The sequence below is a fragment of the Gregarina niphandrodes genome (assembly GCF_000223845.1).
Source record: "Gregarina niphandrodes unplaced genomic scaffold scaffold00037, whole genome shotgun sequence".
In the NCBI taxonomy this organism is placed as follows: Eukaryota; Apicomplexa; class Conoidasida; order Eugregarinorida; family Gregarinidae; genus Gregarina; species Gregarina niphandrodes.
In genome coordinates, this window is record NW_011645806.1 from 44,930 (window position 1) to 69,056 (window position 24,127).

Consider the following 24,127-nt stretch of genomic DNA (forward strand, 5'->3'; position numbering starts at 1 on the left):
GGGGGGTTATTACCTCTTTTCCATGAATTCGCATTCCTTCTCTCCGACGCCGATAGCCATTTTTTGCATGACTGCAGTGGCCACCTTTTGTTCACCGTGGGGGAGTTTGGAGACGAAGTTGCGCAGGAGGTTGGCTTGTCGCTTGACGGCTGCGGCCTTGGCGATTGTATAGTTAGTTTCAATGTCTCCACAATGGATTGTTTGAGAGTTATTATTCGGGCCGGAAGCGACTTGGGCAAAGGCGTTGCGTCGTTCGATTAGGAGTACCTTCTGCAGATCGGTGAACTCGGCCAGACTGTAGAGTAGAGCGCTGCCTGTGATGCCGCCGCCGACGATCAACACGTCCACTTCGCTCGGCAGATCTTGGTTCCGAGGTTTGTTACTGCCTGAGTAGTTCCGGCCTGCCACCCCCACGAACGGTCCTGGCCCCACGACAGATCCGATGAGCGACTCCGTGGCTTTCCCAGTAAGGATTTGACACGCATCCGTCTCGCTGAAACTGCTCAAAGAGGCTAGCTTCTTACAACCAGCCATGCCACCGGAGCGGACAGCGCTGCAGCTCGCAACCGCCTCAGACACTCTGGCAGGCCGAAACGAGCGGAATGAAGTTAACATGCTGAAAAATTTCCTACTGCTGGCTTGGGCCGGCATCCGGATGGTCAGTTCCCGAACCCCAGTGATTCCGGCGCCGCAATCTCAGGGACACGCTGCACGGGTCCACAGAGGCCGGGGTTCAGCCAGGGTCAAGTCAGTGCTAATGCACTACGTCAGTGTCAATGCACTACGTCAGTGTCAATGCACTACGTCAGTGTTAATGCACTAGGTCAGTGTGCCTCAGTGCGGGTGGATTCGCTGAGTCAGTGCGGGTAAACCCATCTAGTGGGGGTGCATCCAGCGGTAGACGGTGCTGAGCACCGTCTGACTGTATAGTTGTTCTAGGAGCTCTTGGTCGAGGTGGGCTTGGCGGCCGCTGTGGTTGTCGCCGTCTTCACGGCGGTAGGGGGCCTTGTACTTCTGGCTTTCGGCTCCCAGGACCCAGACATTAGCGAGTAGAGTGTGGTTAAATAGCGGCATGAGGAAGGGTGTGGAGCCGCCAAAGCAGGTTGAGGCGTGGTTCGCTAGTTCAGTTTGTCGCGAGCAGATGTGGACGCCGCACAGCAAACACGTCACGCCGGTGACGGTTGCCTTGTTACAGCCAGCACACAGACGTCGGAAAGACAGCCGGATTGCGTCGTGGTACGTCGCAGGCAACGCCGGCCCGAGACTGTACATGCGCTGCCACGGCGTCCGGAATGCTGTGTCGCACTTCGAACTCACTAACTTGATTCGTGGCAACGGATATATGCCCGTCAGCTTTTTCGGGCTGCCCTCCGGCTCTCCTTCGGCCTTCTTCCTCTCTCCTTCGGCCACGTCTGTGGGCTGGTCTGGATCGGACCAGAGCAGACACAGTGCGCGGTCTAGTTGCTGCGTGAACTGCGGGTGTCGTGCCAAGGCCTGTAGGTCGAAGGCGCTGCCTTCGGCGCAGACGCTTCCCTCTGCGCTGCCGTAGAGGTAGGCGAGCAGCGGGGCGAGTTGCATCTTAGCGTGCTCAGCGGGGTAGGCAAGGCGGTTGATCAGTTGGTTCAAGCGACTGTGTTCGCGCACTTTGAGCACCCCGGCGCAGGCCGTGAAAACGAACGTCAAAAAGTCGCACAGCACTGCCGCCACTGCCGCCTCCGCCTCAACCCAGTCTGCCTCCACGTCGTAACCCGTGTGCGCACGCACCGACTCCAACAATCTCTCAACATGCTCAAACAGATCCGCGCCGGCCGCCTCCTCGATCTTCTGGTCCAAGAGTACCGGCGTCTCCAGACTCATCCCTACGTCCGCCTCCACTACAATCTTTTCCGCCTGGGTCGCGTCTGGCTTCACGTTTGGTTCACAAAAGAAGAGCCGCCTCCCACGGTCGCGTATGGCCTGTCCAAACCTCGGCGTAACGCAATCCCGGATGGAAACTGCGGCTTCCTGCTTGTTATGCTTGTTCAGCAGTTCCGCCACACTTAACGGTAACCTGTCCAATGGCGGGTTCTGCGGAGTCAAGATCTTCAACGTTCGAATCACACCCTCCAACTTGCTCACTGGCGCCGGTTGAGGCCGCGGCGACGGTCGCGGTACGGCCGCCGACCGTGCCCGGAAGGCCGCGAGGAACCGCTGCATCATGCGCTCCTCCAGTGGCGCCTCCGGTCGCTCCGCCGGCTCTTCCATCCTCGGGTCGTCCCTTTCAGTCACCGGGTTGTCCCTTTCAGTGCTCGGGTGGTCCCTTTCAGTCCCCGGTTCGCCCCTTTCAGTCCTCGCGTCGGCCCTTTCAATCCTCGCGTCGTCCCTTTCAGTCCTCGGGTCGTCTCTTTCAGTCCTCAGATCCCTTTCAGTCATCAAATCCTCCCTTTCGGTCGTCGGGTCCTCTTCGGTCGTCGGGTCCTCCTCGGTCGCCCGACCTTCAGTCGCCCGACCTTCAGTCGGCTGGTCCTCTCCTGGTGCGTCCCCTGCCCCTGGGCCCCCGGTCTGAGCCGTTTCGGTTCCGGCTGTCGATTGGCGGTCGCGTCCGGCGCGGCCGAGTCGGGCGAGGGTGTTGTCGGAGGACTTGCGTGCAGCCGGCGGTTGCACGGCGGCGAGGACCTCCGCCAGGTCGCTCCAGAGTTTGGGATAGTCTAGCGAGGGTCTTCGAGCCTTCTTGGCCGAAGAGTGAACGTCGGCCTCGCGCTGGCTGTGGGTCTTTCGGAAGCTTCGATCGAGAGTATCCGGACCCGGGTGGTCGCCGTCTGAACCCCGAGTAGCTAGATGGCCGGTATGTAGACCTAGCGGGTCGGTATCTACAGCTGGGTGGTCGGGGTCGGTGTGGTCGCGTAGGGCGGTGACTTGATCGCGGAAGCCTTGCCACTCGAGGTGTCGGAGAGCGACTTCAACGTGCCTATGTCTGGCACACAGGGAGGGTTTGTGCCCGTCGAGGAAGAAGGTTTCGAGGTCGGCGCCGAGTGTCAGCAGTGCGTCATCGACCTGTTGTGTGTGTCGCAGGTGCTGTAGTTTAAGCCGCTGCAGTAAATGGTTGTAGAGGACGGTAAGAGTGAGCATGACGACCTGCAGGCGGACGAGTGCCCATAACTGCGTCCAGGGGCGGCCTTGTTGCAAGTGGCGCACTAAAGAGTGGAGAAAGGTCTGTTGGTGGTTAATATGGAGCGCATCCGGCCAACGCCATACAGTGGGGGGCGAGTACCACTCGACAAAAGGTGCAGGCGGCAACGTAGCCACCAGGTTACGCAATAGCTGCGCATACAACACCACCTTGGCACTCGTTTGAGCATCCAAAACACGGATTGGACAGTGCCGACCCGCACGCAGTACCTCCAACCAAGCGGCGTAAAACAAAGGCACCAACGCACGCTCCGTAAACCATCGCCAACCCTCCACACCCTGCACCCACTTCACCGGCAACACTGCATTCACCTCATGAGCCAAACGGAGCCCCCCGTCAGCTGGTGCCGAGGCGTCCCGGAATGCAGACCGTCGTCGCACCTGTCCATCGATGGTAATCGTGTGCGTAGCGCCATCCACACGCATCATGATCACCGGACCCTCGCCGAAGGTCGGCCCGTCCACCGGGCGTGCGTTAGCACCCGCGGCGGGGCGCGCCTCCGCCGCACGCGTGTTCGTCGCCGCCCCGGGACCTCCTTCCTCCGTCTCTGCGCCAGCCTGTGCCTCCCGGCCTGCCTCTGTGCCCATCTCCGCCTCTGCGCCCATCGCTGTCTCCCGAATGGCGTTTGGCTCCGCGTCGGGATCGGGGTCAGCGCGCGCATCGAGCTCCCAAAATTGCTGACGCAGCGAGGCAAACTGCGCCAGTAGGTCGAAACCGGGCGGCCCCTCTTCCAGCGAGTCCTCCTCCTCATCGAAGCCAAGCGGCGCCGCCTCTTCCTCGTTCACCATACGCCACCAGCGGCCCTCCCGCTCTTCCCCGTCGGCGCCAGCGTCCTCGCCTGCGTCCTCCGTCGAGACGCCCGGACCGCTAGCCGCCTCCGACGAGCCATTCTCGCCCGAGGAGTCCCCGTCGCGATTCTCCTGAGAGGAAGACTCGGACTCGCGGTTCTGCTGAGAGGAGGACTCGGACTCGCGGTTCTGGCCAGAAGAGTCGGACTCGGGCCCGCCCGGACCCTCAGCGGAAGCCTCCGGGTCTTGTTCCGAAACCGCCAGCATCACCGTGTCTCCAACAGAGTCGTCTTCGGCCAAAACGCGGCGGCCGAACAACGTAAAGCGCTCGTCCGCCAAAACCCGCAACAACCCCGCACCCATCCGCTCAAAGACCCGCAAGCTACCCGGCTGCGCCGCCGGGCGGTCCTCCGTTTCGTCCGGTCCGGTCGTCTCGTTCGGTCTCGCGGTCTCGTCCGACCGCGTGTTCTCGGCGGCTGCGGCTGGAGCTACAGGGCCCTCGACCGGCGGTCCGTCGACCGGCGGCTCTCGAGTCGCAGTGAGACGCTCCTCAACCCTCACCAGTTCAGTTTCCAGCATGTCTGCGAGACGGCGCCATATGCTGGGCGGCCGTGGAGCTTGGCCGGCTGAGTCGCCTTCTCGGGCCCCGCCGGCACCTTCAGACGGGTTTGTGCCTTCTGGTTCGACCCGGCCTTCCGCCCCGGTCCGGCCTTCCGCCCCGGTCCGATCTTCCGGCCCGGTCCGACCTTCCGGCCCGGTCCGACCTTCTGGCCCGCTAGAGCGGTCTGGCCCATTAAGGCCTTCTGGCTGATCCACGCCTTCTGGCGCTGGATTACCTTGCGGACCGTTATTACTTTCTGGCACCTGGTTACCTTGTGGCCCGTTACCGTTGCGGTCCATTCGAGTCCTCGCTGTCGGTTGTGCAGTCGCCTGGGCGGGACGATTGCCAGTTGGAGGGTCGCCGTTATTAGGCGGTCGAATCGGAATCCTCAGCGTCTGGGCCACTACGAACGTGTCCATGTTAAAGTCTTGTCCCGCTTCCAAGGGGTATATCATGATCCCTGAACCCATCCCCATCTCTCCCGAATCCCGGACATGGACAACGCCCGGTTCGCGGCCTCGCAAACACCACACGTCGCCTTCCACTACCTTGTACTGCATGGATTCCTTGGAGTAGCGAACCAGGTATTTCCGTGTTGCGGTGCCTTCACATGCCCGAGCATCCTCACCAGCCGAAGAATCTTCGTGCGTTGAAGTGTCTTCAGGCCAATAAAACGGAAATTCCACTTGTTCCTGGGCGCCGAGACTCCAAATAGGCAGCAAAGGTAGTAGGAAGTTGTTTCGGCTGCGGCACGACGGACACATCACACCGCTGGTCTATACGAAAGGACGATGTGATAACAACAATGGCACAAAACATGTGCGTGCGCCGCAGGCGGTGTCTTCCACATTTTTTTCCGCGCGACCACAGAACAGCAGGGGGGACTCGAACCCCCAACCTTTGCCTTAGGAGGGCAACGCGCTATCCATTGCGCCACAGCTGCAACCCATTTATGGGCGTCGGCTGTACACTGTGCAAGTAGGCACCCCCAGCTCCGTTCTGGTTCCAGGGTGCGCATTTGCGCGTTTAGGTTCCCGGAGTGAGGCTCTGCACCTGTCGCCAAGTGAGTGCCAAGAGAGCGGCTGGGTATGTGTAGGTGTGTCGTTGCGTGCTTACCTTTAGTTCTATGCATTTGGCGTGGACACAGTGGCCACAAGACGTGGCCGCGGGTGCCCTGGCGGGAATGTCCAATTCGGCGAGGCAGGTGCCTGAGAGGGGGAGGTCATGGGTAGTAGGGTCGACGACCATTCTTTGTAGGAGGTTGCAGAGTTCGACATTGAGGAAAATGTGGAGCATGTCGTCCTGTTTCGGTCCCTGTTGACAGACGACACAAGTGTGAGTGCCGCGCACATACAGTTCCATACGTGTCTTGTCATCTTTAGTTACCGTGGGTCGTAATGCCGTCAGCAGAGGATGTTCCACGTGTGCGTAATCATCTTCCTCGTCTTCGTCGCTTTCGCTGAGTTCGCCCAGCATGTCCCAAAACTGGCTCTGTTTAGCCTTAAACTGTTCCAAGAGCTGTCCTTGTTTGAGGCTCGCAACGCGCGCTTTCTCGGCAGCCCGGTGTGCGACCGCCTGACCGGGGTCGCTATCCCGTCGCTCCCGAACGCCCACGAGCGGCTCCAACCGTTCTACAGTGGCGTTGAACGCTCGGGACATGAGCGAGTCCGCCACGCGTAACTTGCACGCTCGGATTCTCGCCAAGAGCACTCGCGCCTGGCCTTCAATCCTCTTCGCCTCTGCATACACCAACCGCGCATCGTCCCCAGAAGCTTGTGGCGAAGACTCCCCCAAAGGATCAGCCAAAGTTTCCGCCTCTTGGCGCACGGATCTTTCCACTATCTCTGTCCACCTGGGCACGAGAGTGTTGACAATGGCGACGCAGACAGAGGCGAATATTTCTTCGAAGGTAGACTTCTCCCAGTCGCGCACCTCGGCTTGGGTCTGAGTGCCTTTGACGTTTATGACCTGGTCGGGTGTGAGAAACTGGTAACCGGCCAGGGCCGTCAGGGTCAGTAGACACAAGTCGTAGAGACCTGCGTCTTCCAGCACAGCGCCGAAGAAGAGGATCTTGCCTGGCAGCGTGTCGATGGCCATGCGACTGCCTCGACTGTCTGAGCTTCCACGCGGGCTTCCACCTGCGTTTCCGCCAAGCCGGGCGGGGGAGGGATCCAGATTGGTGGGGGAGGGACTGTCGCTTTCGCGCTTGAGGATGTGCCAGGGCACGCCGACGATGCCAGCGGTGTCGGCAAACTCGCTGATTTTGCTCTCGATTTCACCGCGTTCGGAAGGAAAGCCTTGCAGGCCGGGGCGGGTCAAGAAAGGGTGGCCGCGCGAGCTGAGAGTATAGTAGCCGCCGGTAACGTTGCAGTACTCAGTGAGGAGGGCCTCGGGGATACGGTAAGGCAGTTCCCAGGAGGGTGAATGCGACTTCATTTTGTTCCCGGCGACGCTCCACACGAGTTCCGCGGCATGTACTTCGAGCAGCCGCTCGGCCACCGCGGGTGGACAATGCGCGAGCGACTCCCTCTTGGCTGGGTAACAAGACGCAGCGAAGAGCTCCACGTTCTTCACTCCCCAGTCGCAAACTGATGCCAATACCTGCCATAAACTTAGCAACCGGAAGTGGTTCCCGTCAGCCGCTGCGTGGTTGACTGTCCGCTCCAAGTCACTTGCCCGCTCGACCGTTGACTGACTCTGAATACGCTCCACTAACCGACTCAAATACGCACACGGGTGTTCGGGAACGAAGTCCGTTCGCGCCATCATTTTGCCGCGTTCACTCGTCGTCTCCAGGGCCCCCTCGCATGCCCACGACACCAACGGTGACAAGCACGTCCCTACCGGCTCCGCAAACGCCTGCTTCGGTGCCCCTCCCTCGCCGCCTTCCGCAGTCTTGCCGCCTTCCTCAGGTGATTGGGTGTCCATGCTCACGTCCGCATGACTACGTGGCGAAGAGCCGGCGTGCTCGTGCCCGAACCCACCTATCGGGCGAGAGGCCGCCGCTCCACGGCGCTGGCGGAGGTCGAGTGTGTGATGTATCGCCATCATGAGCAGCAAGGCCGTCAGGTCGTGACGGAGTCCCCAGAAGCCGAGCGAATACCCCACGGCCTGCGACAGCATGCTGGTGCCGTTCCTTCTCCAAAAGTGGGAGTTGATCGCGTACGTATGGAGCACAGTGTTAGTAATCTCCAGCATGCCCTGTCGCAGCAAGTAGCTGGAGCTAGAGATCTCCAGCGATTCAGGAGAGCCGAAGTACACGGGGCAATTCGCCTCCATGCCCCGGATCATAGCCATTCGCACCGCCAGAAACTCATCCAAACACTCGCCCATACGGCCGCTCCACTTGGCCTCCTGCCACGGCTTGCTCAAAACCGCCGCCAATGCGGCCGTGCAATCTGGCTGCAGCCGCACCGGCACCAAAAGCCGTAAAGAAGCCACAGCTCCACCAGGGCTGGGCGGGTCTCCAGGACCTGAGTGGTTGCGACTGGGGTCGTCAGGAGCGGTTCGGTCGCCACGTACCAGATTGCACACTGTGAACATACATGCGGTGAGCAAATCGTCAATAGGCATCATGCCATAGCCGAAGTGAAAGAGCGGTTGGAAGAAACTTACGCCCGGCCGGTGGCTCTTGAGGGATAGTTGTGTCAACGTTTTCAATTGCGACCAACAGGTCTCGAACCTGCTGACCAGTTCCCGCACGTTTTTCCGTGCAGTCGTGTTCTCCATCTGCGCCATAGATTGGTGCAAATGGTTGAGTAAGTCATGGTTCCGTGAGTCGGGGTACATGAAGTTATGGTTCATGAGAAGCAAGTGACTTGGGGTGATGAAGTATGCCGGTTGTACATAGAGGCTGGCGTCCAAGCGTTGTTGATGGTAGTCGCAGATATGGCCAAGTCCCTGTAGGAGGTGGAATTGAATGTTGAACATTTTGTCGTGTGACTCTTCGAACTCTACATGGGCGGTTCTTCTTTTTTGCCGGTCAACTCCATGGTATAAGGCGAGGTAGCAGGTGAAGGTGGGGCTGTTGAGAAGGTAGTCGGCGGCGATTTGCGGAGTGGCGGAGGTGAAGATATCGCGGAGCACGCCGGAGAGAATACGGCCATAGAAAATGGCTTTATTAGCGTCATTGGCGCAGCCTCGAACGAAGCTGGCAAGGACTCGTGCGAGGGTGCCTTGGGTGAGGGCGTCGTCTGAGACCCGGTTGACGGTGAAGAGCTGGACGTAGAGTCCCCGGAAGCTATAATGGTCACACAATGCTTTAACAAAGTGGTGTTGGTCCCCGGGTCGGGTGGCCATGGCCTTGAGAATAGTTTCTCCAAGGCGGCGTTTGAAGGTGAAGACAGGCACAAGGGCAAGTAGGACCTGGCGCAGGGCCTCTGCCACTAGATAGTCAAGTGAGTCGCCCATACAGATGGCGTGCAGTAGCGATGGTGACAAAACCACTTGGTCGACGATCTGGCGCACGTAGAAACTGCGAGCAATAAATGGAAGCAAATCGCTCAGCTGACTGTTTATCAATCGGATCTCCGAACGGCCTAGGAAGTGGTTCTCCCATGCGTAACTCATGGTCGCATTCAACTGCAACATATAGGCCACTAAGGCCTCCTTCTCGCTCAATCCCAAACTCTGTTCCTCTAATGCCACTCCAGCGCCATATACCGCCTCCGTCAAACCCGGATGTTCTGGACAACATCCCTCCACCTTCCACGACGATATATCCCCACAATCACAACAACCTTCACCCGCCAATATCATACGGGAATCATGACCCTCATGACTACTCCGGAAGTAACAATCAACACATACCGCACACGACCCGTCCGCCTCACAATCACTACACTTAAACGCTATCTCCTGCTGCGTCGTCCACTGAGCTGAACATGTACCCTTCAACCCCTCACCACGAGCAGCCTCACGTGCTGCCAACCATTCTGACACATCTGTCACTCCCAACGCATCAGCCAATGCCATATTATCACCTCCTTTTATTTTTTCACAACCAACCCCACCAAGCTCTCAGATGCCCCCGATCCACCGTGAAACTTCAGGTTTGCGTTTATACTATTTAAAACAAGTTCAAACTGATTCCGTCGCTTCAAACGGCGCCAGCCCATTCAAACAGCACCGGTGAGGATGAGGTGAGCACCGGCCAGCAGTACCGGCCAGCAGAGGATCGGTTCCCGTGCAGACGGGAACCAATCCCCATTCAATTACGCATCTCATCAGTTCGATTGAGCACCTCATCAGTGCACCTCGTCTACCCGGTGTTCTGCATGCCCGAGGCGATGGCTTTGATACTGATGTGCAGGACGTTCTCCAGTTCTGCACGCTCTTCATCGTCTTCCGGAGTCTCTCTAATTCTTCGTAACACTTCTACCTGGACAATGTTCGCAGGGGCAATCCAGGGCATGCGCACATCGAGGGCGCGTTGAGTGAGAAGGTCGTTATCCAGGTAACGTTTCTCGCCGGTGACCATAAGCAGCATTTGGTGTGTGGTGTGCATTTCTTCGCGGATGTCGTTTCCTAGCTGCAGAAGTTCCTGGTCTTGGACCAAGTGATCGTCGTAGTACTTGGCAATATCTGGACTGCTTTTTGCGAGGGTCATAGAGACGAGATCTACGTAGCTTCTGAAGAAGGGCCAGGACTTGTACAGTTCGGCAATCCTGTCGAAGTTATTTCTTTGTGCTAAGTACTCCTTCAGGGCCGAACCAAGACCAAGCCAGGCGGGCATGAGACTGCGATTCTGGGTCCAGGCAAACACCCAAGGAATGGCTCGGAGTGTTTCCACACCACCTTCCTTGCGTTTGCTGGGTCTGCTACCGATATTGAGCTGGCCCAGTTCTCTTTCCGGCGTGGCGGACCGGAAATAGTCGATGAATCGGGGGTGCTCATAAACTACTGAGCGGTAGCGCTTCATGCTGGACTTGCTGATCTCCTCCAGTAATGCCCAGTCGCTGGTGTGGCCACCGCGGTTTTCGTCCTTCGACAGGTCATGGTCCAGAACGGCGGTGGCGTAGTGTTCGAATGAGCGCACGGCCGTGTCAATGTAACAGAAGTTTTGGTGGATAATTTCGCCTTGAACTGTAACTCGGAATCGCCCATTAATAGTGCCGGGCGGCTGCGACAGAATGGCCAATTGCTGCGGTCCACCGCCGCGACTCACGCTGCCTCCACGGCCGTGGAAGAACTTCAGTCCAATACCGTATTCGCGTGCGACACGGCACAGCTCGAGTTGTACCTTGTACAATTCCCATGTGGAAGTCAGCTTGCCTCCGTCCTTGCTGGAGTCCGAGTAACCGATCATAATTTCCTGTACATCCTCCATGTGCTCCTTGATCAGTCGTCTGTAGTAGGGGTTGCTGAACAAGTCCCGCAGAATGCGCGGCGACTCTTGCAGCGCCTCCACCGTCTCGAGCAAGGGCACGATGCGGAGCATGTTGCAGGGCTCAATGAATTCGCGCTGCAGCACGGCGACTGCGAGAATGTCGCTGGCGTTTGCGCACATGGAAATAATGTAACTGCCGAACGCCTCGCGCGGGAAACGAGAAGCCTCCTTGATTGTGAGTAATACCTCGGCCGACAAGGTGGGCAGCTTCTCCATAGCCCAGCACGGTAGCACCGCACGTTTCGAACACAACAGACTTGTCAGAAACTGCTGTTTCTCCAACTCCGTCTTCGCCCCGTAGTCGCCTAGTTCGAGTAACGCACAGACGTCAATTAGACAACCCAGATGGCGGTCTGCCTCCTGTCGCAGGTCCAGCGCGACCAAATTAAGTCCAAAGGCCTGGATTTGCCGAAGTAAGTCTTTTAGCTCGCCCTCCGCAATAAGTTCATCGCCTGTAGTGAGACAACTGTCGTAGATTTGTTTTAGGTCGTTAAATAGCTCCTGCGCCGTGCAATACCGCTCGTAGCGCCACGGCCTAGCGACAGGCAGGACGTGGTCAACTTCCTTGAGCTCGCTGGCCAGAGTCTGGTAGTACTCCAGGGTGGAGGCAAGTTTGCTTCGTACATAACACAACCACCGCCGATAAAACTCGTTACGATGAGGCGGGTTAATCTGTGCTCGGAAACGCATCTGTGTAACGTCAAACAGATTTGTCTTCTCGGCCGGAATACGGGTCTCAACCAGCTCCCTGAACTGGTCGGAGCAACTTACGAGTGGGACTGCAGAAAACAGTCCTTCTAATTTGTGCAACATCAGTGTGCAACCCCGGATATAATTTGCTGTCACGACTTGTGTCGTCAGACGATGTGTCACATACGGGTTGCCATCCCGGTCGCCACCGGCCCAACTGCAGATCTTCACGGGACGTGCGTCCACAGGGATGCCTGGTTGTCCAATCTCCGCCATACGTTGGTCCATGAAGCGAAGGAACTTGGCGACGGCGCTAAATAAAACATCTTCCACAATATTCGCTATCGATGTCGCCTCGCTGTAGGCAGTAGGACGCGTACGTCGGAGCGGATCACACTCCCACAATACCTCGATCTGTCGCTTCAGACTCGCCCGCGCCTCCTCGACTTCAGTCGGTGTTAAGTCCGGAGTATCAAGCTTCAAAATCGTCTCAGTGATTCTCCGAAGTGCGACCAGCATGGCCTCCCGCATCGCCTCTGTAGGGTGCGCAGTCAGGACCAACTCCACTTGCTGCCGACTCAGGGCTTCATGGATCTGACCCGGAGTGTAACCGGCTCCCTGAAGCTTCGCAAACACACCCCACACACTTAAGTCAAAACGAGTGTAGTCCCGCACAATAGGGGCTTCCTGACTAATTTCTTGGCTGTGATTCGCCAGAGCGCGCTCCATAACTCTTCTACGTCGTACACGATGCGCCGCTTCGGCAAAGTTAACTATCTGGCACATCATCATTGATGTACGCACCACTAACTCCAACTGGACAGCTGTCAGTTCGCGGATTCCATCACTCAATACACTCAAATTCTGCTCCGTCTGCTGGGCGTAGTACCTGTATGCAAGTCGCTGGATATTCAGCAATGTCTTGAAATCATCTTCGGGTACATGCGCCCCAATAGTCTCCATACAGGCTGTCTTTAGAACTAGTATGTCCTTCAATAACGGGTCACGGAAACCAACATGGTCCAAGTCATGATGGCGCATGTTCTCACTCACCGGACTCACGCCACTTCCTATACTACGCGGACTGTTAATCGAAACTTGTCGGCCACCCAACCGACTAGGGCTAAGGTCCCCCACCTCCGCCTTCTCATCCGGAGATAAACATAAATTGTACGCCGTCAATACATAACCCTCCAACTTGCTCTGCCACTTGCCATCACGATCAGGTGAGAACACACTTGGGTCCAATAGCTCGGCGTAAGGCGGCCGTCTGGGCTCCTCGCTCACATCCGGCTCCTGTGCTGCTGTAGTCTCCACAACCATTTCCCTTCAAAAATATGATTCGTTTTGTGCTACTCGTTAATAAGCTGGGACAGACCCGTCTCTCCCATTACTACGACCAGGACATACCCGAATGCGAAGACCCCCGCACTAAAGTCGCTTTTGAGTCGGAACTTGTCCGCGTCTGCCTCAGCCGAACAGACGAAGAATGTAACTTTATACTGCTGGACAATAACCTACGGGTCATCTACAGAAGATACGCCTCTCTGTACTTCATCTTTGGAGTCGACCAAAATGAAGTCGTATGTTTTCCGGTTCCAGCCCGCCACCTCCCCCCTTCCCTCTCCCTCCCCTCCAGCTTGCTCCCTGCTCACACTGTCCCCCAGAAGAGTAGGCTGTACCGAACAAAAAACTGCCACTTCGCTGTTCAGAATGAGCTTAGCATCCTGGAATTCATACACTGCTTAGTCGAAACGTTTGACCGCTACTTTGAGAATGTCTGTGAGCTTGATGTAAGTGCAAATCGCGGGGTTATTTGTGAACACACGTGTGGGGAACGCGCGTGCTCTCATATAATTCAAAATTGACCTTTTCTTTAGATCATGTTTAATCTTGAGAAAGCACACTACATCCTAGACGAGATGATTTCCGGGGGAAACATTTGTGATGCTTCAAAAAGCGCGGTTCTGAAAGGTGTTGACGTGAACATTTGAAATATTTTATGGTAATATAATTGGGCTAGTTGGTTGAACGCAATAAACCATCTCTCCAAAGGAGGTTCTCCCTCTGGGAATTGGTGTTTCGAGTTGTATCCGGCTCAACCATAGACAGCCCAGCTCAGGTTCGAAGCTGGGTTATAACAGAATCCTACTAGCAATGGCTAGTTCAGCGTTAGCAACAGCCCCTCCTGCGGCGCCCAGGATGGCATTGTTTACGACCAAAGTGAATTTAACATCAAGGACGCTACAAGCACGAACCTTCCCGATTGAAACCGTCATTCCGTTTCCGATCTGCGAATGGAACTTGGGCTGAGGCTCATCCAAGCTCCTAAACACTTGTATAAATTTGCTAGGAATTACTGGCAATTTATCCATGTCGGGTATGCTGAACGTAAAGTTCTCGAAGGCCTCTTCTATAGCGGATGTATTCAGCTTCATGTTTTCATCTAACGGCGGCTTAGTAAGCTTTACAGACACCGACATGGTGTGTCCATCCACCACAGGAACTCGATTTACAGAGGCTGATATCCTGATTTGATCGTTTGGTATGATACCATGAATTTTCCCGTATACGGCACAAACCGTTCCTCGGCCGCTAGTTGACGACGAGGCATCAGATAGCGGTGGTCGTTCGTCCTGGTGCTCTACGGACGTCGACCCGTCTGTCTCTTTCCCAGTATTTTTTTCCGCCGCACACGTGTGTGCATCGAGCGCAGGTGCCTGCTCAGCGGAGACCGGCAATTTGCCGAGTATTTTTTTCGTTTCATTTTCAATCTTTTCTTCTTCTCCGGGTATATAAGGAACAACATTACTGTCTATCTGGTTCCAGTGAGGACCAGGGTTCCCCGCGCCGGAGACTGCTTGCATAGTAGTACAGATAGCGCTGTCGACTCCAAATGCGTCTTGCAGCGCCTTTAATGCCGTGACAAAACCAGCGGTAGAACAGTTCGAGTTAGTAACAATGTAGCCTCCGGACTTGGCATAAAATCTCTGAATTTTAACAAGCTCTAAATGTCCTGGGTTTACCAAGGGCAATACAATAGGCACGTCGATGTCGCCGCGGTGGCTCGATGCATTAGAAAACACAGCTAACCCTGACGCTGCCAGATCACTCTCCACTTGGACGGCCAGCTCCGAATCCAAGGCGGAAAATACCAGATCTCTGTACGGAAACGGATTAAGGAAACCATTTATTGGGGAACATTGAAATTGGGATTGATTCGATAGGAAGGGTCTTACAGGTCGCCAGTAATAAACTTCTTTTTGTCCTGGAGGGCGTCCCAAAGGACGATATCTTTCACCACCTCGGGACAAGGTCTGCAGTTGCGCCAAACGTCTTGATACCGTTTGCCCGCATTCCGTTCGGATGCTCCAATGGCGACCACGGTGATCCATGGATGGTTCGCCAGCAGCAAGACCAAGTTCTGTCCAACTGTGCCCGTTCCGCCTAACACCCCGGCGCGGAACTTGGGACTGATGTTGTAATCTATATTACTGAGTGTTAGGGTCATAAAAAATTGCACCTAGACCAATGCAAACTACTCCTTATTCTGGGGCCTTGGTTATTCTGGGATTCTGGACTGCAGTTATTCTGAGGCAATCGTCATTAAGTACTTAGTATCCACTACTTAGTATCAGATCTTCCAGCTGGCGGCTTCCGCGGCTTATCGCTCGCCGCGGACGACCCAACTGCCTGTTCCTCACGCAGCCGTTTCTTGGCTTCTTTCAAAACCGAGCGCAGCTTCCGCCTCCCTTCGTTGGCATTCTGTGTCTCGCCTTTCTTCGCCTTCTTCTTCACCACATGCGACCCGTAGCGGGTAACCTTTGCATTCTGCCCCATAATAATTTCGACGCGTAAAATCGTCCTTCCCCGGGGTCTTCTGGCCGGGCTTGTCGTCGCGTTCCGCAGCCCGCCTTGGCCCGAAGAAGCAACAGCCCAAAGTCCTTGTGGCGGTACTGACTGATCGCGCGTGTGTGGTCGGGCCAAAAAATGTCTATAATCATACTTGCCCCAGAGCCGCGGCCACAGCTGCGGCGGCCGTAGGTGAGGCCGGGGGTATGGGAGTCCGATTGCTCATAGCTCACACGACGGGTGTGGAGGTCATGGGTGTTGGTTTGTGGGCGTCGTGGCCTCCGTAGGCGATGCCATCTCGTTCGTCGCCTTCGTAGGGCACGTATGGTGACTGGGGGTTGACGAGTCCTGTCTCGGGTCGCTCGGTGTTGGAGAGTTCCGCGAACGGCGGGTTAGCCGTGGGTTGTTCGCGCCACCAGGATTGGATGCCGAAGGTGACGGGTGTGAGGAATGCATCGCCACCGAATCGGTCAAGGGGCGGGAGGAGCATGTAGATGAAGAGTCCGGCGGCGAGTACGAACATGGAGGCGAAGTTGTACCAGTCGAATGTATTCCAACTGAGATACATTTCGCAGAGCCAGACCATGGGCGGTCTGAGTGACATAAAGAGGCAGCGCAGCAGTCCGTTGGCCCAGCGCGTGACGGCGATGCCGCAGAGGTTGTTGAGTAGGGAGGAGATGCCGAAGAGCACACAACCCCAACGCAATTGCGAGGACTCGATCAGTTGGCGGGCACCTTCACGCGTGTGCTCGTAACCCGTCCACTGCACTACTGGCAGCGCCGCTCCCGATATAATTGCACCCGTCAAACCCTCCAAACCAATAGCCACGGTTGCATCCACATCACACTTTCGGAACAATGCCTCTTCCCAAATATTTTGCAACGAGTGCACACACGTGCTCACTAAAGCCAACAAAATACCCAACCATTGATAATCGCTGTGCACCTCCGTCGCCTCTTCTGGGTTTCGTAATGCGGGGATGCCACATAATATCAACGCCACCGTCACCACCAAAGATCCCAACCACTCGTGCACACGCAGCGGGTACCTCAGAATCAAGATCGTAAAGACCGCACTGCAAATTACCATAAAATTATGCAACATCTGAACCGTTGATGCATACGTTATTGTCACCGCTATGCAACCTAACGCACATTCACAGAAATCCAACGGCGCAGGAGTCATCCACCACCACAACGGAGCTTCACGCCGTGCCGGCAAACCTGTCCGTAAACCTCCCCCACTCGTCTCCAGTGAACGCGCATCCAACGACCGTACGTCTTCAGGATCTAACGAAAAAGAATGTGATAACGGAAATCCGCGAACAAAATCCTGCTTCAAATCCGCCACCGTCGGATTCCACGGCGATTGCCGACCACCCACCAGCTCCACGTTCTCCATCGCCGATTGCGGACCCCGTGGACGCCCTGTGTTTCCGTGAGAGATCCTGTCCCGATAAGCCACCCGGTCCCCGTGTTGATGTGAACGGTGATTTGGGGAGGTGTCGGGGGATGTGAGGCGGGTACTCTGTTCGGCTTCTCTGGATAAAACCTCCGTGCGAAAATCGTCACGCGTCCCGGTGGAACTCTTGTTAGAAAGGAGGATAAACGGCACCGCCAGACATTCTCCAAGGAACATCACGAAGGTCTGGATGAAAGCCTGATGGAAATACTTCTCGGTACAGGTGGACAGACCTGTCACCGGGTCTCGAGTACACGAAAGAACTCGCATCCGGTTCTGCCACTTTAGCACCAGCGTCTGCATCACTCCTGAAAACAGGGATAGCAGCGCCATCAAGATGATTATCACCTTGGCAGAACTGCTCTGTCTCATCCATCGAGATGTGGTCTGCAAGAACTCATCAACTGAATGCATGCCTCCCCCCCCCCTCCTTCCTTCCTTCCAGTCCAGCCCCCGGGGACGGGGTAACACGATCCGACGAAGCGCCTTTGATACTCATCCCCACTGTGATCTCTTGGTCACCACCCCAGTGCGTCCTCACCCATCCCAACATGACACCCCCCCCCCCCCCTTACATACCTCCGTCATCTGCCAAACCACTGAAAATAGTGTACGAGACGAAATTCGTACCAGACCTTCGATTTCCATAAGCCCCCTTTTCAATGCGTTTAAAGTGGGTGGAACTTCGGGGTTTCAAGGGGTATAATGAACTAACAAGAACGGAGTTCCATAGTCGCATCAACTGCATCGGTAAGCACCAAAGATTTGGACCAAAGATTAGGGCCAGAACTGGAGTTAGGGTAAGGTTTGAACCCACTGCCCTTTAGTTGGTCTGAATGGATCTGGCAAGAGTACCATTGTGGATGCAATATCGCTAATTCTATCTGAAGCCAGTAGTACGGGCAAACGACACGCCGAGGCGAAGAGCATTCTGCATGTAGGTGACACCCTCGGTGATTTGAACCCGGGGTCGATTGATGCCGGGATCGATTTGTCCTGAGGACGACTCGATCAACGAACGGGGTAGCGTAGCTATCACTCGAGATAGTTCTTTTAATTGTAGAAAGGACCCAAGTACCAGGCTGTCGTTGGCCATGTAGAATTGTGTTTCGAGAACCTGGATAGAAAGTTGCCGACCGTAAGTTCATTTCAGATAAGTGTCTACGATGTTCACCTCTATGACCAAACTGTGCAGCTACATGTCCGTACATGGATCGGAAACGCATCCCGGATCACGAGGGTGCATCACGATGGTGCGTGTGTCATGTACCGTCCGTGGTGCACTGGTGCGCATGCACGTGCGTTTCGCTCTTTGGATGACTCCTGTCAATATATGCCAGAATCCCGCCGGATGTGCCAGAACCCCGCCGGAAGTACTAACCCGACTGGTGTGCCGAGGCCGGACTGGATTGGTTACGGTGGCATATCCCAAACGGTAGTACTTCCCGGACGGTGGTAATTCCCGGGTGGTGGATAATCCCCACAAAGGCAATGGACAGGTGAAGGTCAGCTACGCTCTCTTCCTTTGCTCAGCCACGATTGCGCCTTTCAGGTTCGTTCGGATGAGGTTTGCTTTAAGCGGATTTTCTCGCTCTCGAGTAAGTCCCAAGACGTATACTACCTGGATGGCAAAAAGTGTACGAAGGGTCAGTTCACGAGCCTGCTAATGGCCGCAGGGTTTTCTCGTAACAATCCGTACTACATAATCCGACAGGGTAGAATCGTCGAGATGGCCACGATGAGTGAGGAGTCCAGGCTCAGGCTCGTGAAAAATCTCAGCGGCATAGGAGTGTACGAAGAGAAGCGGAATGAGGCATTGACAGAGCTCTCTAACCTCAAGTTGAAGATGCGCGAGCTAAACTTCGAACTCATCGACAAGAAGCTGGGCAACCTGCTGGAGCAAAGAGAAAGCCTTAAGCGCAAGGAGAAAATGAACAAGGACCTCGACTGTCTACAGTTACTAGTCAAGATGTATAGGATGTTCAAGAAAACCAATTTTTCCACAAGAGCACAAGGGGAAAGAAGGGGCTACGGGGGCGAGGGGGGGGGAGGGACAAGAGAGGGGTCTACTATCGCACCGCCGCCTGGCGACATACAATCTACGATGCAAAATGGTGTACAAATAACGAGTGACTTTGGCCAACCGAGTAAAAGGGGTCAGCGAGAGGGCGACATGACCACCGTTGAGGGCGACATGACCACTGGTGAGAACGACATGACCACTGGTGAGGACGACATGACCACTGGTGAGATGAAAGGAGGCGGCTACATTTTCGACTCTGATCTAGTGTGTATTCCAGCGGAGAAGTTGCAGAGCAAGCTCGACGGTTTGGAAGAATCCCGCCGCGTTTTATCAGACCAGCTAGAAGAAGGTGTAGACGTAGAGAACGAGTTGGATGACTTGCGGATTGTGCTGGCTGGGAAAACCGTTGAGGCAGACCGTATTCGAGTAGACCCCGGACAGCTGCAGTTGAAGAAGAAGCGATTGTTGGAGAAGGGTTTAAGGAAAGAGACATTGGTAAAGCAAATGGAGAAGCAGCGACGGTTGTCGGAACGTCTGTCGAAGGTGTTGGAACCGCAGAGGGCAGAGTTGACGAAACAATTGCGTGAGGTCGAGGCCCAGGAGTTCTCTGTCAGAACGGCTTTAGACCGTTGCGAAATAAAGCGAGATCAATACAAGAGGCTTACTGGTTCCAAAGAACGTGAAAATGACATACGAGACAACATTATTCCTAGTCATGAAGAACATATTCGTCAGTGGAGTGCTCGTCAAAAGAGCTTGCAAGGGGAAAGGAGCGAGCTCATGAAATTGGTTCATCAGAGCCATAGTAGTAGCAATGACCTTCATCAGTCTGCTATGAAATGCAAAGAAGAACTGCATCAACTCAAATTGGATCTTACGCAACTTAGTCACACTGATAACTTCAGTGGGTCCAATACTTATGATCTTGTAGAAAAGCAGTATGAGAAGATATACAAACTCTATCGCCCAGGTGTCCAAAAAGCGTATGGTGTTCTAGTTAGGAATGCCCGATGCACCGCTGGTGAGTTCCTCAGGCAGTGTTATGATAATACAACCAAGTGGCTATACCATCCTGATTCCTATGAAATGCGTCCCGCCATTCCGGATCTACTCGGGCCGTTATGGATGCTGATAGAGCCGACTCATAAGCAATTCCAAGTAGCGCTTTGCGCTGCTTTGAACAATCAGCTCGATACCCTGATTGTCAAGAATGACTCTGTTGCCAGCCAACTGAGCAGGGTGCTTAAACATAGTGGAATAAATACAAATCTAACTTTGACTCCATATGAACAGATGAAGGAGCGTTATCAGAACCAACCTATCTCATTCGACCGGAGGCTTGTTGGCGGAATCAGTCCTAGTGGCGAGATCGAAAAGCTAACGGACTTCGGCGATTATGATGCCATACCTTTGCTATCCTGTATGCTACCCCCTGGAACCCAGGAAGGACTGGAAGGAGCCGACACCGGACAGCAAGCGTCAGTAAGCATGGAACTTGACTGCCTCTACAAGCAAGTCGCCTCACGTTATCTTATTGTTAAAGATGCTGCCACGGGGAGGAAGCTGGCTAATTCTTACGACTGCGTTACGCTAGATGGGATCCTGATATCTCGAAAGGGAACTGTAACCGGCGGATACCGGTCAAACGTCGTTAACGTCATGGAATTCGGATCCAGAATACGACAGCATTGCTTCGAGATCATTCAAAGCCAAAAAAATGACGATCGCAAACGTGTGCTGCAAAAAGAAATTGCACGCGCACAAAGTGCGCTGGATGAAATTTCGGTAAAGCAGAAAGAGTCCGATACCATCGAGGCCAAAAAGAAAAAGCAACAGAATAGATTAGATCTAATCGAAGAGGAATTAAAAGATTTGGCGGCCAATATATCTCAATCAGAGATTACAATTAAATCATTTCAGGAGCTGTTGGTGGAGATGAAGAGTGGCGACGGGAGTATGGCAAGCGAGCAAGAGCTGAGCGAGCAGTTGGCTCGAGTAGAACAATTAGAGAGGGAGAGTAAAGAACTCTATTCCCAAAAATTGCGAATTCAAGATGAGTTGGCAGATGTCAATTCATCGATAGCTAGTCTAAGGGCTTCGGTGGCGGGAGCTTCTTCAATTGGCGGTGCATCCTCCGTCACGGCGTCGGGCAAAGCTGTGGACCTGGCGGAGGATCTTCGGCAGGCTGAAGATGCGTACCAAGATGCTCTGCGGGAGTATGCAACCGAAGAAACGGCGGTGAAAGCTTTGGAGTGTACGAAAGAGCGGCTAACGAAAGAAATTCAGGAACTTCGAGAACAGATAGTTAGTATAGAAAATGCTCATGACACAGCAGTCAAGAAGCGTCAAGGTATTAGCAGAGAGTACGACCTGGTATTGTTGCAAGCAGAAAATATTCAATCTGAACTAAAGAAGACTTTGGAATCTGCTCAGAACCTGATGCAGGAAAAAAGGTCTCTCCTATCAAACCCGGACATTCGAAAGAACTTTGAAGAGTTGGAGAGGACCATTGAGACCACATTCCCCGCGCCAGGCAGAGTACATCCCCCGCAGTCGGAGCTGCAAGGTAACGCAAGGGAACGGAAGCAAGGAAACCAACGGCGTTCGAACAAGGATTCAAAAGCCAAACAGTCAGTGACCAAGCAGTTACCCGCCAAGAGGCTGAGAAATGACATGTCGCCTGATAATAGTGAGGACGTCTCGGCTGATGAGAATGACCGCCAGGTCAGTAGACGGCCGGAAGGCGACGCGGAGGAACAGCACCAAGCGGCGGTGCATAAGTGGTTGGTGATCGAGCAGCGCCGAATCGAAAAAGAAATCGATTCCATGGGTCAGTTAAATGACCAGGCGGTCAGTGACCTTGAGCTCTACATTACAGACTACAAGGAGACCAGTGAGAGAAAGCAGGCGCTGGTCGATAGCATGCAGAAGCTGGAGAAGCTAATTGACACCTTGAACCGGCGTCGACTCGACATACTGACCACTTGCTTCCACAAGGTGAACCAGAATCTGGGCGAAATCTTTAAAGCAATTGTTCCCGCAGGGTTTGCGGAACTACATTTGGTTACTGCAGCTCCAGGGACTGACCCGTCAGAACTCCTGATGCTGGAAGATGGTGACAGCCCACAACATGAGGAAAGGTCTGGACAACCCTATCATTCCTCTGAAACCTTCAATGCCGGGCGGGCTGGTGTGGACGGACAAAGTGTTGAGTCGCCAGACCAAGTGGTGGGCTTGCAGATCAAGGCCTCCTTCCAACCCGCTGTGGAACCCTTGCCTCTAGTGAGCTTGAGTGGCGGACAGAAAACGATTGTTGCCCTCTGTCTAGTCATGGCACTGCAGCGATACGAACCCGCACCTTTATATATTCTGGATGAAGCAGACGCAGCCCTGGACCAAACCTTCAGGAAAAACGTCGCAGAAATGTACGCAGAGATAGATACTTTCTTCTTCCCTACCCTTCCTCTTCCCTACCCCCTTCCTCTTCCCTACCCCCTACCCCCTTGACTCTCGCTGTCTACTTAGGTTGAAGGCGAGTGGTAGCCAATACATCATTACAACGTTCAGGCCTGAGTTGGCGGAGATCGCAGACAAGCACTTTCTGGTGACCAACCACGACCGAGTGGCGTACATAAACGAGTGCACCGCGGCTGCGGCTCTAGAAGTCATCAAGAGTGAAAAGGAGGAGGGTCTTTAAAAGCTATATAAGATTACACACAAGGTTCGTCCGAACCGTATCGCTTTGGGCAGTCGTCCTCAGCTGTCCGTCTTGAGTCAAGACGAACAAGATGGCTTGAAGGAACGACCCAAGCGATTGGTCGTGGCTAGGGTCGCGTGTGGCGCCTATATTTCAGCGCGACGAGGCAGTCTTTGTCTACACATGTAGCGTCTTCGTGTAGCGTCTTCGTGTATGAAGCAATCCTTTACGGGTGAGCATCCTCCCTGCGCGAACTAACAATCTTCTGCGGGCTAGCAATTGCCCGCGGCAGGGCTCCACCCATGCGGCGGTTCCACCCATGCGGCGGTTTCCATCCATGTGGTGGTTTCCACCCATGCGGCGGTTTCCCCCATGCGGGGGTTCCACCCATGAAGTTCCACCCATGGGGTTCCTTCCAGCCACGAAATTCCACTCATCCTGAACAACCGCCCGCGGTTGCTCCAGAACCGACCTGCAGTTGGTGGGTTATGTCCTATTCGTGTCTTTTGTATATCGTGCGTTGGCAGCTTGCTCTTTCCGGGTGTTTGTTGACCATTTTGAGTAGTGTCAAGGTGGCTTGCTGTAAGGCATCGAATTCGCCCAGGTTGGCTGAGATGGAGATAACGCGTTCGCTGCAGGCGTACTCTGATGTGACGAAAAGGGGGGAAATGTGGATCACGGCCTGCGTGGACTGTCTCAGTGTCTGGATATGGCTACCGCCCTTTCCGATGACTGTACCCACAACCTTCCGGGGCACGGCCAACCTTATCCCCGCACGTCCATCCAAAGTTTGCTTTTCCAGACCTTGCTCTCTGCCTTTTTCACCCAACGGTCGGTGGCTGCTACCTCGAAGCAATACGCAAGCCATAATGACCTCCTTCGCACGGCAAACAAGTGTGTCAAACGACTGGGTCCTGATACACAATACCCGATCTTCCGTACCTGGAAAATGGGAACCAGGCGGCGAACAGGTAACCACACAATCATCAGCAAGTCTTACACTGCAACCTTCATCCAAAGTCGTGTTCCACAGAATAGCCAAATAATCCACACACGAATCAGGAACGAGCATTTTCGCAAAGTGCGCGATTCCTCTAAACAATGCACGTTGAAGCATACGGGATGAAACAGACGGGATGAAGCATACGGGATGAAACAGACGGGATGAAACAGATGGGATGGAACAGATGGGATGAACTTTGCGTGATGGCTGCAACACGATAGGGGGGTGACATATAGCCTACTGATTGCTGAAGTTTTGGTGAGGTCCGTCGGGCGGGTACTTGAAGGTGACCCCATTGTTGTTGGGCTTCAGAAGAGTCGCCACACTTGGGTGGAAGGAGCACCGAACGTTTCGATCAGCTCCGTACGGCAAAAGGTTCATTGGGACATTCGGCTCGGTAAAACCTCCCAACATGCTCCGCCCCACAGGTGGCCATCCCCACAATGTGGGGTAC

The 24,127-nt window shown here is 54.8% G+C and overlaps 8 protein-coding genes and 1 non-coding gene across 9 annotated transcripts; 2 read left to right on the forward strand and 7 right to left on the reverse strand.

Moving 5' to 3' along the window:
* Window positions 1-9: 9 nt before the first annotated feature.
* On the reverse strand, window positions 10-615 carry GNI_138290 (putative malate:quinone oxidoreductase; the record flags this gene model as incomplete). Its single annotated transcript, XM_011134178.1, has 1 exon — window positions 10-615. One exon carries the CDS (start codon window positions 613-615, stop codon window positions 10-12), a length of 606 nt encoding a protein of 201 aa, XP_011132480.1.
* A 261-nt stretch (window positions 616-876) lies between these two features.
* On the reverse strand, window positions 877-9,532 carry GNI_138300 (putative zinc finger in N-recognin; the record flags this gene model as incomplete). The annotated part of the gene is made up of 2 exons (XM_011134179.1): window positions 877-5,334; window positions 5,675-9,532. The coding sequence occupies 2 exons, from the start codon at window positions 9,530-9,532 to the stop codon at window positions 877-879; spliced, it is 8,316 nt and encodes a 2,771-aa protein (XP_011132481.1).
* Window positions 5,429-5,501, reverse strand: GNI_138310. Its single transcript has one exon. It is a non-coding gene; the product is annotated as a tRNA-Arg (tRNA).
* A 286-nt stretch (window positions 9,533-9,818) lies between the features above and the next one.
* On the reverse strand, window positions 9,819-12,959 carry GNI_138320 (phosphoenolpyruvate carboxylase; the record flags this gene model as incomplete). Its single annotated transcript, XM_011134180.1, has 1 exon — window positions 9,819-12,959. One exon carries the CDS (start codon window positions 12,957-12,959, stop codon window positions 9,819-9,821), a length of 3,141 nt encoding a protein of 1,046 aa, XP_011132482.1.
* Window positions 12,960-12,973: 14 nt separating this feature from the next.
* Window positions 12,974-13,630, forward strand: GNI_138330 (adaptor complex sigma subunit; the record flags this gene model as incomplete). Its single annotated transcript, XM_011134181.1, has 3 exons — window positions 12,974-13,219; window positions 13,349-13,429; window positions 13,517-13,630. 3 exons carry the CDS (start codon window positions 12,974-12,976, stop codon window positions 13,628-13,630), a joined length of 441 nt encoding a protein of 146 aa, XP_011132483.1.
* A 141-nt stretch (window positions 13,631-13,771) lies between these two features.
* GNI_138340 (aspartate-semialdehyde dehydrogenase) lies at window positions 13,772-15,147 on the reverse strand (the record flags this gene model as incomplete). Its single annotated transcript, XM_011134182.1, has 2 exons — window positions 13,772-14,798; window positions 14,876-15,147. The coding sequence occupies 2 exons, from the start codon at window positions 15,145-15,147 to the stop codon at window positions 13,772-13,774; spliced, it is 1,299 nt and encodes a 432-aa protein (XP_011132484.1).
* A 570-nt stretch (window positions 15,148-15,717) lies between these two features.
* On the reverse strand, window positions 15,718-17,364 carry GNI_138350 (putative transmembrane protein; the record flags this gene model as incomplete). Its single annotated transcript, XM_011134183.1, has 1 exon — window positions 15,718-17,364. The coding sequence occupies one exon, from the start codon at window positions 17,362-17,364 to the stop codon at window positions 15,718-15,720; it is 1,647 nt and encodes a 548-aa protein (XP_011132485.1).
* Window positions 17,365-17,612: 248 nt separating this feature from the next.
* Window positions 17,613-22,670, forward strand: GNI_138360 (putative structural maintenance of chromosomes protein 3; the record flags this gene model as incomplete). Its single annotated transcript, XM_011134184.1, has 5 exons — window positions 17,613-17,700; window positions 17,778-17,887; window positions 18,014-18,088; window positions 18,503-22,398; window positions 22,499-22,670. The coding sequence occupies 5 exons, from the start codon at window positions 17,613-17,615 to the stop codon at window positions 22,668-22,670; spliced, it is 4,341 nt and encodes a 1,446-aa protein (XP_011132486.1).
* Window positions 22,671-23,163: 493 nt separating this feature from the next.
* GNI_138370 (putative KH domain protein) lies at window positions 23,164-23,787 on the reverse strand (the record flags this gene model as incomplete). The annotated part of the gene is made up of 1 exon (XM_011134185.1): window positions 23,164-23,787. One exon carries the CDS (start codon window positions 23,785-23,787, stop codon window positions 23,164-23,166), a length of 624 nt encoding a protein of 207 aa, XP_011132487.1.
* Between the last annotated feature and the right edge of the window lie 340 nt (window positions 23,788-24,127).